Below are 15,904 nucleotides of genomic sequence, written 5' to 3'. Positions count from 1 at the left end.
AATGTATACAGGGTTTCTGTTAATTTAAATTTCTGTAAATTTAAGACCTATATCACGACATTAAAGTACAACGAAATGCAGTCACAAAAGTACTTGCAAAGTAAATAAATTTATTCAAATTGAATAAAAGCGACAGAGTAATAATGTGTACATAAACAGCGAATTATATTTGGACTTTCAAAAGGAAGAACTACAACACCACGGAATAAAAAAAAAAAAGTATTTCAATGAGCATTAGAGGGAGCGTCACATGGATGTAGGAAAATTAAGACCCGTTTAAAAAAAAAAATTAAGACCTAGAACACAATACTTCATCAAATTTAAGACTTTTTAAAAAGGCCTAAAATATTTATTTTAAAATTTTAGACTTTTTAAGACCCCCCGGACACCCTGGTATAGAATGTAAAAGAGCCCAGTGAGACATGGTGTATGCTTGTGTGCACATTGCGGGCAGGTGTCAAAGCTCAAAGAACAAAGTAGGTTTTCATCAACCCTCAGGGTATGAAAGATGGAAATTAAATAAAATCGCAAGCTACGGCACACACAGAAAAATACACTGAAACTTGTATTTTGCATCTCCTCCAATTACTTTTCCGTGACAGCAAGAAAACAATCCACACCATGTTTGCGGTTTAGACTTTCAGACTGTGTAATGAGGCCGATTAGCTGATTTTAAAGTACCTTGTGTGTACGTGCTTATGTGTTTATGCAGATTTAGTGTAGCTGAGGTCAGTCTAGTCGTGGTTTGAAGAACAGAGGAAGTCCCCGAAATGTGCTTCACCACTGTCTGACAACCAGACAGCTCACAGACGCACACAGACACACACAGACACACTTACAGCCTAGCAGCCATCACTGATGACAAGCTATATATTATGCAGTGCATCACTAGCAAAAAGTGGGATTTACCTACTAAACACATCAAAACATATAGATTGGGTATGTAAGCCAAATCAGAGAAGTTGAAAAATTACAACATTTGTGGGTTGTGGATCTTTTTATGTTTCCAGTGATTCAGTCTCCAGTTGCTATCTGAAAATCTGATCAGGATGCAGTAGCAGAGGTTAGCATCTTGGCAGTTTTTCTCTTTAGCAGATGCAAATGTGTCTAGGCCTGTGTTTTGTTGCACATGTTGATTATGATCTCATCTTCTAGCCATTTACCACTATTAGATGACAAATGGATGAAAGAACACACAGTATACACACTAGTTAGGACAACTTGGAAGACTTTCTTACTCAAAGATGTTATAAGAATTCAAACAAAACAGCTTTGTTTTGTGTTTCTAATTAAATACGTGCTGTTGTTCACTTTGATCGAAGCTCATTGGTCACTGTACTGTTAAATTTAAATTGGATTCCCTGCATTTTGTGTGCTGTGGTGCAACTCAAATGTCCTCTCTAAACACATAAGTGTTCTAAATGAATGCTCTTCCCTTCACAGAGTGTGGTTGTGAGACTAACAGGTCAATGTGATGCAAAGGTGTGTTGTGCAAAGCATCTTTAAAAAGGTCCCGTGGCATTAAAATGTCACTTTGAGGTTTTTTAACATTAATGTGAGTTCCCGCAGCCTGCCTATGGTCCCCCAGTGGCTAGAAATGGCGATAGGTGTAAGCCAAGCCCTGGGTATCCTGCTCTGCCTTTGAGAAAATGAAAGCTCAGATGGGCTGATCTGGAATCTTGCTCCTTATGAGGTCATAAGGAGCAAGGTTACCTCCCCTTTCTCTGCTTTGCCCGCCCAGAGAATTTGGCCCACCCATGAGAAAGAGAGAGACATCATGGCTTGCAAAAAAGCAAAGTGGCAGTTGGTCAAGGCCACACACCCACCCTTTATCTTGCCCCCCCCCCTCTCTCCTCTTCAATAGCATTTAAAGCTACAGACACAAAAATTGGAACATCCTAAGGAAAGCTAATTGTGGGACTGGCTCTAGTGGCTGTAATTCTGCACCAAGGCAGAATTTCAGGAAAGAGACTTCAGATACAGTATTAGGGGACCACTGAGGCCTATATAAAAGCATCCAAAAAGCAGCATGTCATGGGACCTTTAAGCAAAAAAAAGAGAACTGAAATAGCCGCTGAGACAATGACAATTAGATTTAAAGATAATGCAACAGGTACAACAACATGATATATATCTTCACTCACAATAACTGTCAAAAACACTTTTGTCAAACCTTGTCCTCGGACATGACTTTATAGGTACTGAGGAAATTATTGCAACACTATCAACTAGGGCTGGGCGATAAATCGATTTTATCGATTAACTCGAATGTGTAGTTAACGTTGATTTGTTTAAATGAAAATCAGGTTTCTCCTTAACATCCGCCAACGCTCCCCTCTGGGCTCCCGTAGTTCCGAACGGGCTCAGCCCTCCCCCCGTGCGTTTGCCATAGAGATACATAAACAACATGGCAGCGACAGGGACTAACATTAGTTCTTTCCTTTACTAGTCGTTTCATTACTTACTTAACCGTAATCTCCGCCGAAATAGACCGGCAGCTCGCGGTGCTCTGTCCCAGCTGACAGTCACCTATTCTCGGATAACTAAAGCCTGACCTGACGGAGCACGAGAGGCGGTGTTGAGGAACTCTCAATCGCCGCTCCATAGCACGGAGCTCCTCTTCAACGTTTTTTTTACCACTAGTTAATACGAAGGAGCTTGCTACAGGTATGCTACAGTCATGAGACCATGGGATGTTTATGTACGTTACTCAGCAACAGGTGAAAATAGGGGCAAGGTTGCGCGACTAAAGTCAAAATGATTTGAAGTGAATAGACCCTTTTCACGGCAGACATGTCGACATGTCATAGTAGGAAAAGCACAGGTGTATTCAAAACCATTAAAGATGGCTGCATTCCACTTAGGAGAGGCCCTGGTATTGTTCATGTTGACTCACTGAAATAGCTTACTGGGACACTGGATGTAATTGAGCCATCGTTAAGGTTATCAATTACTATGACAAGTCAAAATGTCTGCTGTGAAAAAGGTCCATTACCTGTATGTGTGAAAACAGCTTTATCTCGTGCATCCATTTTGTTATATTTCCCCAAAATTGGCATGAATAATCCTAATGGTATACATGCTTCGTGTGTGTGCCTGTGTGTATGAGTCAAAACAAAATAAAGTTAAAACTTGTCTTGAACAATTTCTTTGTCATCTGCAGATTAATTTTAAGTAGGGGAAAAAAATAATTAATTAATCAATTTAAATCTTTAAATCTGATTTTTTGTGGATTTTTTTCTTAGGCCACATCTCCCAGCCCTACTATCAATGGCAAATGTATTCAGATGGGGGTGGGCTGAACAGAGAGTAAACTATCATCACTGATTATTAAGTGGACAAAATGGATAGAACTAGAAGGGCACTCTGAGAGCACAGACCTCTCCCAAGGTAAGCCCTATCTCCCAATGTTAATGCAGTTAGAATTTTCCCAGTCAGGAACACATTTTTCAGATTATTCCGACACTACATGAATGCAGCACAAACACCCTATCTTTGATAGACCCTATCTATCATGACCTCCTTGGCGGAGGTAACTAGAGTATGTACACAACCATCCAACCATCCATCCATCCATCCATCCATAACTACAGTCTGAACTGTGACTCGCTGAACTGTCTTTTTTATGTGGCTGTGTTGCCTTGAAGAAAAGTGTCTCCCTTTCCTTTTCAAGTTCATTAACATTATTTGAATCTCTTATCCTCAGTTCTGTCAAAACATTTCTAGGCATGGTTTTTCTAAGAAAAGTATTTTATAAAGTTCTTCGTTTTTTGCAAGTGATGACACAATAACTGCAAGATGACAGCAAAAATATTATGCCAGCATGTTCCAAATAGAAAGATGTCCAACTTAAAAATATATATATATAAAAAATATACCCCTGAATCAATTGTAATAAGAGCAAATAAATTAATCTATTTCCAGATAATGTTATAACATTAATTAAAAAATAATAATGTAAGCCATTTGACCCACACACACAAATAACGATTAGCACACCCAATTCTACAGACAACAGAAGAAGGGGGGATTTTCTCTTTTTGGGTCAAATCTAGATTAGCTTTCCAGGACATACTAAATCCAGAACTGCAGGACTTCCCAAACTTTTTCTTGCCAGGGAACATACTGTGCATTACACTGGGAAATGAAAAATAAGATTTCTTTCCAGACTAGGGAGAGAGAGAGATAGATATTTATTAATATATCATATTAATGTTGGACAGCCTTCAGTTGTTAACATCTATAAAAGACAAAAATAAATCAGAGTGGAGATTCTACAGCTCTGGCTTGTCTATATCAAGTACCTTGATCTTATTTATATAAATTGAGTTGCCAAAGCATTCTTTCTCGATTCCCTTGTTCCTTGCTGTTACATCGAACCGACCACCCCATTTCACTTCTCTTCTTCCACTTTTGGACATATGCTTCCACAGACTTTTCCTGTCTCTCATAATGGAAAACTGTGAATATTTAAGCAATGACATTACTGACAAGGTATAATAAGTTCTGGGTGCAATGTAGGTATGTCCGCCATAAGTGCTTCTCTAAGGTGGATGAACCCTGTTGTCAGTCTAATACTGAGAAAGACAAACCACTTAATGAATATACAACCAAAACTGTGCCTGTTTCCAAGCAACCCATGTTTTTAAAATGTTCTGCAGGTTAAACCACTACTAATCAATGTCTGGAGTTACTCACTTTTTGATTATACTGTAGGTGGGTATGTCTGCCATGCAGGCCACCAAGGCCTGTGATAGGCAGGTTGTGATGAAGAGTCAACTTTTCAACTACTGCCAATGCATTTTTAATATGGATGGCCATAGGGAGAGTAAAAGCTGACTGTAGCAGTGGTATTTTAAACATTTTATTACTGGGGACAAAACCAATCTTGCTTAGGCAGTATAGGTGAAGCCTGGTAGGATGACACAGGCATGAAGGGGCATGGTATGCACAGCGCAACATGTACAGCATTTAATATAGAGTGAAGGCAGAGGGAGCAGAGAGTGAATCCCTATAACCAAAGCAATGTGAAGAGTTTTTACTAAAAAGGCTGGAAATTAGAGGCAAAGCATGAGGAGGCAACTTGTCAGAATCAGACCTACATACTACTTTGAGTTCATGAACTTTCAACTAAGTGTTTGCTGGGTCCGCGTTTCCTTATAATTTTTTTTGCATAGGACGCCAATATGAATTATTGAGCATCAACTGTAGTTAAAAAGTTATATAATTTTTGCAGAGTATGTATGATACATAATGTAGAGCATCGAGGCGTCTGGTTACTGGTAGTATCAGTGTCATGTGGGAAAAGACCCCACCTCCTAAAGCTGGGGGTGTGGCGAGTTGCCAATCTGCCAAGCCCACACTCCCATCTGGTTTTTGTGGCATGTGAGCCATTTCCTGAACCAGAGGAAGAGGCCAGGGGTCGCTGGCGGGGAAACGTACTCCTCCCAAGAGGGTGGGGATCGAGAAGGGGATGAAGAATTATGTAAAAGAGGGGATCGGAGGTTATTGTTGACAGGACGCAGGAAGCATTGAGAAACAGGTGTGTGAAAATGAAAGTGTGCCCAGAAAGGCAAGATTTATTAGTTATAATACAAATTAGACAAACTCCAATTCACAGAGGACATTGTTCAGGAGTGCAAAACTCCGTCTTTATAATACCCGAAATAGGAAGAATCTGTCATCTGAGAAAGAAGGAATTCATATCACAAGATGTCTAACATCTCACTCTCTAAGATGTTTTGTTCACACGTAAAACAGCTCGAGAGCTTTATGGATGGGTGTTTCTGCACACAGTAAAGAAGCGACTCATCTGCATTCCTAAAACACTTGTCATAGCAGTTTCACACAGACATACCAGAGAGCAAAACCAGTATGCCGCATTTCTGTTTCAAATTTCAGGTGGTGAGTGACCTCACACACACACACACACACACACACACACACACACACACACACACACACACACACACACACACACACACACACACACACACACTAACTCCTAATGAGGCATAAGGTGTAAACAGCAACATGTCACACTGCTCCACAGTTCCGTCAACTTACAGGTCATAATGTTGATTCCACTTTGGGTCCAGCGTATTTTTCACAGTATCTGTAGAGTGGCATTGTCCTGAGCCGTCCACCACCACTTTGGCAAAGGGATCAGGCAACCCTGTAAAAGTAGACAGAGGAAAGTGAAAAGATTTTTTTTGTTTTTGTTGTTGCAACTATACAAACCAAGCAACAGGGCCCAAATGGTCGCATTTGGCGAACATTTTTTGAGACAGTGCAAGTATTTCTTACAACTACTTGCACACATGTGACCTGCAAATTTGACGACTTCAATTTCATGTTTAAAAACAAAAAGAGAGCATGTCTGCCGGAGTTGGTCAATGTGTGTGAGAGGGGGAGGGTCCGTGAGTGATTAGCTGCATTCACAATCTGGCGTTGGCCGTCACAAGATGCGGCGAAAACGCAGGTCTTTCCATTCATTGTTAATGGGTGTTAATAGGACGTTTAGACAGCGGTGAGGGGGATGCTGCAGGGGGGAGCCAGAAAAAAAACACAGCGGCCTGCGGCGAAAAGTAAAGACCGAACCTTTTGAGAAACGCAACCCGCAGTCACGCTGCTTGTGTTGACGAACTAACCAAAGAGCCGGTTATTAACCCGAGTCGTGTCACTGAACCGGGAGAATCGAGTGCCATACGTCAATGAACCGACTCACTCCGTTTTTTTTTTACCTCATTAGCGCTTCCACTGGAGCGGTTGTAGAATCAATCAGGAAATGGGCTATCTCGAGCAGCACGATTGGACCGAAAGAGTTGTTGAAGAGTTGTAGATTGGAGACCACGCACCAGGCTACTGAACGAGACCGAATGTAACCGTGCAACCGCTCGAGTCCATGTAATCAAACGGGTGTCTAGGTTCTCGGCAAGTCTGAGTTATCAACCGATCCCAGAAGCCTTTATTTCTCATGCATCTTAGAGGATTGTGTACATAGAAATTCATAGGCTACATTACCGATGGATATAACATTCAAATACACTTCATGTTATCTTGGTAGTTATGTTAAGTTAAATGTTTGTTACATGGTAGGTAGGATGTCACCAGGAGACCGTGCACCAGGCTACTGAATGAGACCGTAACCGTGCCTAATGCATGAGTCCATGTAATCAAACAGATGTCTCGGTTCTCAGCAAGTTTGAGTTATCAACCGATCCCAGAAGCCTTAAAGTGATGGTTCAGAGTAATTTCACCCTAGGGTCCTTTGCACCATGACCTCGAGCCAAACACCCCCCCAGAAGCTTTTTTCACCTGGGTCTAACATTGGGAGAGTTAGCGTAGAGTAGTGTTATCAGCTGAATAGCTTAGCGCGGGGCTAATGGACCCACGTTTGTATCTCGTAAATGACCCCACTAATAATGCCCAAAATGACACCAAACTTCTACACTAGTACAAATAGGTTATGTACTCAAAACAATGGATTGGAAAGTTTGTAAGTACACCAGAAGTTGATGAACACTTGCCTGCTCTGATGTTGCTGCTGCTGTTGCTGCTGCTGCTGCTACCTGCAGTTAGACGAGTGCTTAGGGACGTCTACAAATTACTACACCAAAAAGAGATACAACAAAAATATTTATTAATTTAATAAGGTAATGTCTCCAAACTTACCTCAATTATTAATTGTCTCCTGCTAGTTATACTACAGCACTTACTTAAAAAAGTTAAATTAAAAAATATTTTTATTGCATCTCTTTTTGGTGTTGTAATTTGTAGACGGCCCTAAGCACTCGTCTTACTGCAGCAGTTTGGCTCGAGGTCATGGTGCAAAGGACCCTAAGGTGAAATTACTCCGAACCATCACTTTAATGTCTCGTGCATCTAAGAATTGTGTTCATGGGAATTCATAGGCTACATTACCCCTGCCGGCACACGAACCGGGGACCGAATCTATTAACTCGGTAGGCCAACCAACGACCGTCCGGTTGAACCGACTCGCGTAAAAGAGGCGGTTGTCCCATCACTATACGCTGCGGTGGCCAAGCACGTAACTGGCAATCAGACTTGTCAGTCGTTTTTGAGGCGGAGTGAGAGTCCTGTACAGTAAACAGGAAACATCACTGCCTCTATTGCTGCCACAAGAAAGTTTTTAAAACACCAAACACAAGCACTGAACTGCCCAGGAGTTTGTGTAACAGCTGAATGTTTGCCAAACAACAAAGCACAGTCGATTGGTCTCTTTTCTTTCTCTCTTTCTCCCTGAATAAAAGCTGCATTCAAGTGCGGTCGGGAATGACCGTACAGTACTCCCCTTTCCATGGAAGTTTAAAAACTAAAAAAAATAAACATTATTTTTTAACCGTCACATACTCACAGCACAATGTAGTGACATTTTAACCCATCCTATGTATTAGGAGAAGTGGACAGCTATACATACAGCATGGGGAGCAATTTGGGGTTCAGTGTCTTGCTATTTCAGTTAACAAAAAAAAGAGAGAGGAAGAGCCTGTATGAGGCAGAGGCAATTATGCAGTACATTGACAATAATAATACTTTGTTTACATTTCTGAATGTGCATTTGTTAAAGCAACACCAAAGCACTTTTCCTCTTCGGTCCCCCTACAGGTTGGAAGCGAATTTTCCATTACTGCTGTCGTAATGTTTCAATAGAATAATAATAATAATAATAATAATGTCTCATTCGAACTACAGATCCACTACCCAATCTGGCAAACTTGCATAGTGTGGTTATAGCCGATAGAGGGCCGCAAAGCAAATGCAGAAGTGCCGTTCACCCGGTTACGAGTTGATGAACCACCGCAACGATTTTGGAAACATTATTTTAAGGTACAAAAGAATCTTTGGTGTTGCTTTAAGCTTAAGCACCATTCAATTAAAATGTGACTGTGAACTAAAATATGAAAGCAGATTATAGTTTCTGTATTTATTGCCAAAACATTTATCAGTAATACAGTTAAAATGGGGGAAATGTGAAAAACTGCGTTTCAGGTTGATTTAAGGTGTGCGCCCCTACATTTTCTGCCTGTGCCCCAAACATTTTCAGTTAGGGGCTACAGTGCTCCTAGTAAAAACAGTTAGTCTAGAGCCCTGAGCAAGGTCACCAATACCCCTCTCATGGAGGAAATGTGTCACAGTGACACATTCAAGTCCCATTTGACCGATTTATATGAGACTAGGGATGCTAATATAGCTTTTATTTCTGACCAATGGCTGGCACCTCGTTAACCGATCATTAGCCGGCTCTGACATACTTCTGCGGACAGCTGCTGACTTGTACCGGTTGCCAGCATAGATGTTACGTGCATTGTCGTGGAGACATGCAGCAACTGACTTTCCTGGAACAGCTTGCAGGTCCAAGCTACCAACATCGAATTAAAACAACATGACCAGTACATATATTAGCCTACATGCCACGTATGGCAGGTGGATGAATTATGTCAGACAGTCACAAGTTCTGTCTCTGGTTGTCACAATTCACAGAAAGTTCAGTTGAAAATTGTAGTTGTAAACACTTTACTCCTAACCATAAAATGACACACAATTACTTACTACATAAGTCCCTTTAGTTCTTTTCATACACACGCTCCCTCTTCCTTTTTTAAGACTAATGGGCTTGTCTGTTAAACGCAGTTAAACATTAAATTGTGTTCCCTCTCGGACAGAAACACTTGTTGACTAAAGCCAAGCAGCTGATCCTTTCACATTTGATGTACGCATTACTGTGTCCATCTGAGAAAGTTATATAAGCGGACACTACAGGGAAGGTCACTGGCCTCATCATGCAGATGTCTTCTTCTACTGATCTTGGTCACGTCCCTATTTTTATATGCTTTGAGATTCTTTTTAAATTTGAATTAATCTAGTTTGAAACAATATAACAAACAATTGCCTGTCCAGCCACTCCTAACGTCTTGCAGGACAGGCAGGTTAAACAGGTAAAAGACGTGGAGTACAACCAGCCTCAGAGACTCAAGTACAGCCGTGAAATTCCCTGATATTAAATAGTTTAACGGTTTCTCGGCACCCTTTTTATCTGCCAAGATAATTTCCACAATTATTAGTATTATTACGATTATTTATCACAGTTGTTTATATCCACCCTAAAGCAAACATGGACAATGCAACATCAGTCACCATAATGGCGTGTTCACACCCAGGTGTTTTCGTGCGAATTCTGCGATGTGATTACATGCAAAGTCAAAGCAAATGGACACGAATTCGCAGGGCAGGCATGAAGTTTAGTTATAAACTGGGACATTTCTAAAGAATCCTGTGCAGATTGAGATACTGACACAGAATCAATTGATACAATACACAGTATGTGTGCATTGTATTGATGCCATTTTTATTTCACTATTGTATTGTTTTTGTATTTACTATAACTAACTATCTACAACTATGAAGGCAAGTTTGTTCACAGTATCCTATTCAGTTGGAAATCTGATAATGGATTCTTCTGTGTTTATCTGGTGTTCTCTGTGTGACTGTGCATGTCTGTATGTGTATTTTAATTGAGTCAGATTATAAACCTCTGGGCACCGATACTTTACACAAGTCAAACCTGTTCAGTCACCCTTATGCTTTCGTGTGACTTCCCTCTTTGTGGTTGTACGTTTGTGTGTATGCATGTGAGTGAGAGTATGTGTGTGCGTGTGCATGCAAGTGTGTGTTTGTGTGCGTATTAGACAAAACTGAACTCGCTAATTGCCTGTATCAAGGACTTCCAGGTTAATGGAGAAACAAAATATCCTGCTAATGTTGCAATTTAGTTCTTTTACCATAAAATAACTGGCAATTAAGGTAAAAGATGTGGGTTGCTTTAGGGTATTCTTTTGTGAAAAATGTCTCATCAGTGGAACTAAGTAACATGTCTCCTCATAAATTAACACCAGCGGCAGAGGATGGCCTTCTTTCCTGATAACCTAAACCGAGGTTAAAAAAATGGCCAAAAGCTAAACGTTAACCAATAGTAAATAAGAAGCCAGAAAGAAAACATACTACTTCCTCCCTTGGATGACCTACAACTATCAGAATTTCAATCTATTTATGTTTGTGTCCACATGTTTGAGTCCAATCTCACTATTATGGTGTAGCACTCTTCAGTTTCTCTATATTCTCATTAGCTTGTTTTCTAATAGAAAACAAAACAAGGCTAGGAAGAGCCCACTTATTAACATATTTAAGTCTCCTCATTTTCCACCACTACAAAATTAGCATGATTTGACATGCCATGTGATGTTTTAACAGCAGAATGCAAAATCAGAGGATGAAATGTCTTCTTGACTACACAGTGAAGTTTGCTTTTATTCTCATGTAATTGCTTTTAGGGGTAATTTCTGTCCAGTTTAATTAAACCCTTTTTAATTAAGTCTCATGCTTCTGTATCAGTGGACCTGATACCTATTACTAGAAGTTAGGTTAGCGATGGGTCCCTGTGCGTGCAAAGCCTCCAAGGGTGTATTACAGACAGACCGCTCCCATGGGACTTCATTTACAGCCTAGCTTCAAAAGCCAAGCAATCTGCCACTGGTGACAAAGCCCATTCTAATGCACAAGGGTGGGAATGGGACAGGAATAGCAACATGTAAAAATAGGCTCTACTTACGGAAGAAGTCTTTCTTTGCCAGATTCTTTGCACACAGGACTGAAAGAGAAGACATACAAAGAGGTGTTAATGAATTAAAAATGAGATGTGCGTGGAAAATAAGATTCTTTTAAGAAAAGGCCAAAGACTGTCTGCACAAACAAATTGGTTGTCACTCAATATACATGGTCAGCTTTCAATGTCATTTTTCCATTGAATATCTATTCTAAGAGAGTATACAGTACATCGCTCTCTGTGCAAGTTAAATTACAAACTCTCTCTCCGGTAATATTTTTAGTAAAAGCCCAGCTAACTCAAATATTTCATTATTTATGATTTTTTTTTGTCTTTAAAACTTAAGTTTCCCTTGAGTGATTACTGCTGTCTTTTTGCCGACATTTAGGTTTGTCCATCCTCACTGTCCCATCACAGGCAAGGAGACCAGTCTTAAGAGTTTCTCCTTGTAAAATATTGAGTAGACAAGCACTCTTTCCTGTATGAGGCAAGTCCCTGGGGGGTTCGCATCACAGACAACATACAATGGCTTTCAACAGAAACAGAGAAAGTTAAAAGATTAAGCTTGTGTTTGGGTTTGTCTGCTGATGTCTTTTTTTAATCTTTCAAATGTCTCCCTCCTGTTGGAGGGCCTAGATAAACTGATGCAGGCCGATGCTTTGTTTGGAGCTGGCTAGACAATCCTGTGACATTTATAGAGCGAGACAAAGCAGGCCAAGCAGCAACAATTAAGAGCTGTGGCGAAGAAAACCAACAGGATAAAAGGTAATAAAACAACGGTCAATGAAATGGAGGTGGTGCTTAACTCTAGAAAACCGTTTAATCTCTCTGCAAGTGCTACCACCAACACATCCATCCATCCATCCATCCATCCATCCATATTTATTTTGTTCTATTCATGATCATGATCAGGCACTTCCACTTCATTATCAATACAGGTAGGTGACCCCTTTCTTTCTCACCCGTATTATGGTCTTCATCTCTGGGCAAAAACAAAATTTACATACATAAGTTAAACAGAAGATGCAAGTCCGACGTGCCCAGGCAGCGCAATGGGACATAAAGGCATATGACATCTGCCTTTTAAAAAAAAAAAAAAAAAAAAAAGAGGTCAAGGTCATTGTCGCTTGTCATCTTCTTTATCTTAGCATTATTTTCTGCCACTTCCCCTCTACCATTGTCTAATAAAGCCACAAGCCATACCACAAGATTAGATATAAACAATTAATAAAGCTCTGAAACCTGTAGTGAAAGTGTTATTGTATGCTGCTGTATGCATTATTTACAAGCACTAGCCTCATATAGAAAATAAGATACATATGCTATGAATATACTAAGTATCTTTAAAGACAGAATTATTATGCAGTTATCCAACAGAGGGTCAAAGAGCTGGCACAGCTTTTTGACCATTTCAGATTTCAGTTTATATAAGCACAGAAATACAGTTATTATATTAGGACCCCTACGCCAAAACAGTGCTGTGCTGGAGACATCATGTAGGCTACATGGATTACACAATAGATCACGTTAGAGCATGTGGACCTGCCACAAATGAGAAACAAGCACCACTTCCGAAAAAGATATGGAAAGGCCTGGGAAACCAACCTAGCATTACACCCATTCAATGCGGCGATCTTGACAGTGACCAAAATGACACAGTCAGACAAATCAGACAGAATCACAACATGGGAATAGACGATCTCAACACAAACCAAAATACACTGACTGGGCCAACTGGATGAACACTAACCATCAGCTTGTCAGGGGAAATTACACTGCCAAAGCCGACAGTATGGGCGCAAGCCAAATCGGAGGCAGCCAGAAAAGCCTCCTGTGGGACAAAACGGACACCGTGTTGTCGGCAGAGTAGAGAAAAACGGGAGGAACAGAGGCCCGAAATCTTGGCAGAACATTTGTGGACAGACAATCCAACTCTGAGACAAAAATCAGCCACCAAAGTTAAAATGGGTCATCATCTTAGGCCTTAACCCTTGCCTTGAAGATATACTACCTATTTGGTGCACATGTATTCCAGATTATTAGCAGCAGAGGTTTAGTGACAAACTTCATTCTATCTATTGGTTTGGAAATGTTATTTAAAAAAGGGCCCTGTGGAGATTTCTTGTAAACAAACAAAAGTTATGTTGACATTTAGTGTTACATCGCAACTTCTCCTTCTGCTATTTAGAAGCTGGCGAGCCTGAGTGGTCAAAGCTGCGGCCGTAAAACGGTGGAACTGTTTCATTTCCTAATAATTCTTTGAAATAAAAGTCCCGTTATTTTGCTATTTAAAAGATATTATAAAGCAGGAAAATCAGGAAAGGTTGGGTCTTTGTCAGCAGTAACTTAATACAATACTAAAAACCTCTTTCTCCCCTGCCTGACAGGCAATACTTTTTCACGTTTCAAATGTATGATTTATGTGAGTAACAACTGAAGCACACACACACACACACACACACACACACACACACACACACACACACACACACACACACACACACACACACACACACACACACACACACCACTCACTCACACTCACACACACTCACTCACACTCACTCACACTCACTCACACTCACTCACACTCACTCACACTCACTCACACTCTAGAGGAAGGGAAATATGCAGAAGAGAGAGTGAGTGAAAGTAAGGGTGGTAAAGAGATGCCCCAGTTTTCCAACACTAAAACCAAAGTCAGACTGGATTTGTCATGTCTTTGGTTTGCCTGTATGATTTTGTAGGCACAAAAAACGGTGGGTCTGTTTGTGTGTGAGGACTAAGCAAATCTAAACAATTCTAGGGCTTGTTTTTCGGAAGAGAGTGCGTGTGTTTTACATTGCTGGAACACACACACACACACACACACACACACACACACACACACACACACACACACACACACACACACACACACACACACACACACACACACACACACACACACACACACACACACACACACACACACACACACACACACACACTTAAGAGTTGTCCACTTGTGATCGGATCTCTCAGATCGGATTTTAATACCAGGTGGAAATGCGGCCTGAGTGTGCTAAGCAATAATACAGACTTGGCTCTCTGGTTACCAAACTATGCTAATAAAGATTAAGGGATTAACCTGCACACTGCTCCAGTGTCTCAGCCACAATTACCACAAAGGGGGAAGCCTCTCTCATTGTCATCAATGTCCTCTCACCAATTGTGCTGCCAGACACAGCAGCCTGCTGCTACTGACAATGATGATGACAAATAGGTACAAGGGGGCATACAGACAATGGAGCAACAATGACAACCGGTGACCACATTTTTTGCGATAAAACTACCAGCGAGGTTTTCGTGACTTCTGAAGACAAAAAAAACAAAAAAAAAAACATCTGATGCTATTCCAGGTTTGTACAAGGTACATGACTGACTCATGGGTGATTTTTCTAAATTAGTGCTACAACAGCCTGTCTCACATTTAAAAACAGCCAGGCGACAAAGTACTGTGAGTACCATGAGAATGTATGCAACAGCAAGGTGCAAGGTAAATCCATCTGGACATGTGTTTGCATTAGCATGCTAATGTTCTTTACGCAAGAGAACTGCATTATAGATGGGCTGATGAACATGCCTGACATCTGGAGAAAGCCTCTTCTATGAAGGGCTCCTTGGCGCCTTTGCTTCATAAGGGTTCTCTGTTCAATCTTTAGCAATTCAGCAGCGCTGAGTCGCTATATCACTGCCATCACAAAACTAAATGTATTATTTCAAAAAGAAATTTAAAAAGAACAGAAAAGTTCAAGAGAATACATCAGTAGATTTTAAAAGACAAAGGGGGTCTGAGAAATGTTCAGAAAACCTCTGTTTAAAAGTATTGTAGCCAATACTACCCCCGCAGATGTCAATATCATTTTACAGAAGCCCCACAAGGATTTAGATAAACATGCCTAAATATGTTGATAATCTTATCTGGGCTTATACAGACTCTACCACTGTGGACCCTAGCATCAATGAGGAATCAAATCTCATCTCCGCACCATGTGGGGACCCAGCAGTGTTGAATAGCTGCCACATGAGCAGGCAGCCCATGGTGACCCAGGGCTGGCAGAGGACCAGACGTATTCAGATCCTAACAGGGAAAGCTAGGTCAACTAGGAATCCGTCAACAACCAGGAAGCCCTGGGGTGAAGCTGCCCTCAGTGTTGTCCCTGGATCATCATCATCCCCACCACAAACTCTCACTTTAACAGTAAGAGGAGAGACAATAAATCTGTCTGCAAAACAGTG

General features: G+C 40.8%; 1 protein-coding gene across 1 annotated transcript in view; it reads right to left on the bottom strand.

Annotated features, from left to right (window-relative positions):
* LOC120556957 (E3 ubiquitin-protein ligase SMURF2-like) overlaps positions 1–15,904 on the bottom strand; it is a 64,767-nt gene that overhangs the window by 26,320 nt on the left and 22,543 nt on the right. Inside the window, exons 2-3 of the mRNA XM_039796873.1 lie at positions 11,630–11,668; positions 6,067–6,175 (exon numbers count right to left, since the gene is read on the bottom strand). Of these exons, the coding sequence (XP_039652807.1) occupies positions 6,067–6,175; positions 11,630–11,668 (148 nt within the window). The remainder of the gene's footprint in view (positions 1–6,066; positions 6,176–11,629; positions 11,669–15,904) is intronic.

The sequence above is a fragment of the Perca fluviatilis genome, chromosome 1 (genome assembly GCF_010015445.1).
Source record: "Perca fluviatilis chromosome 1, GENO_Pfluv_1.0, whole genome shotgun sequence".
Taxonomy (NCBI): Eukaryota; Metazoa; Chordata; class Actinopteri; order Perciformes; family Percidae; genus Perca; species Perca fluviatilis.
This window is presented reverse-complemented; position numbering and strand designations above follow the sequence as displayed.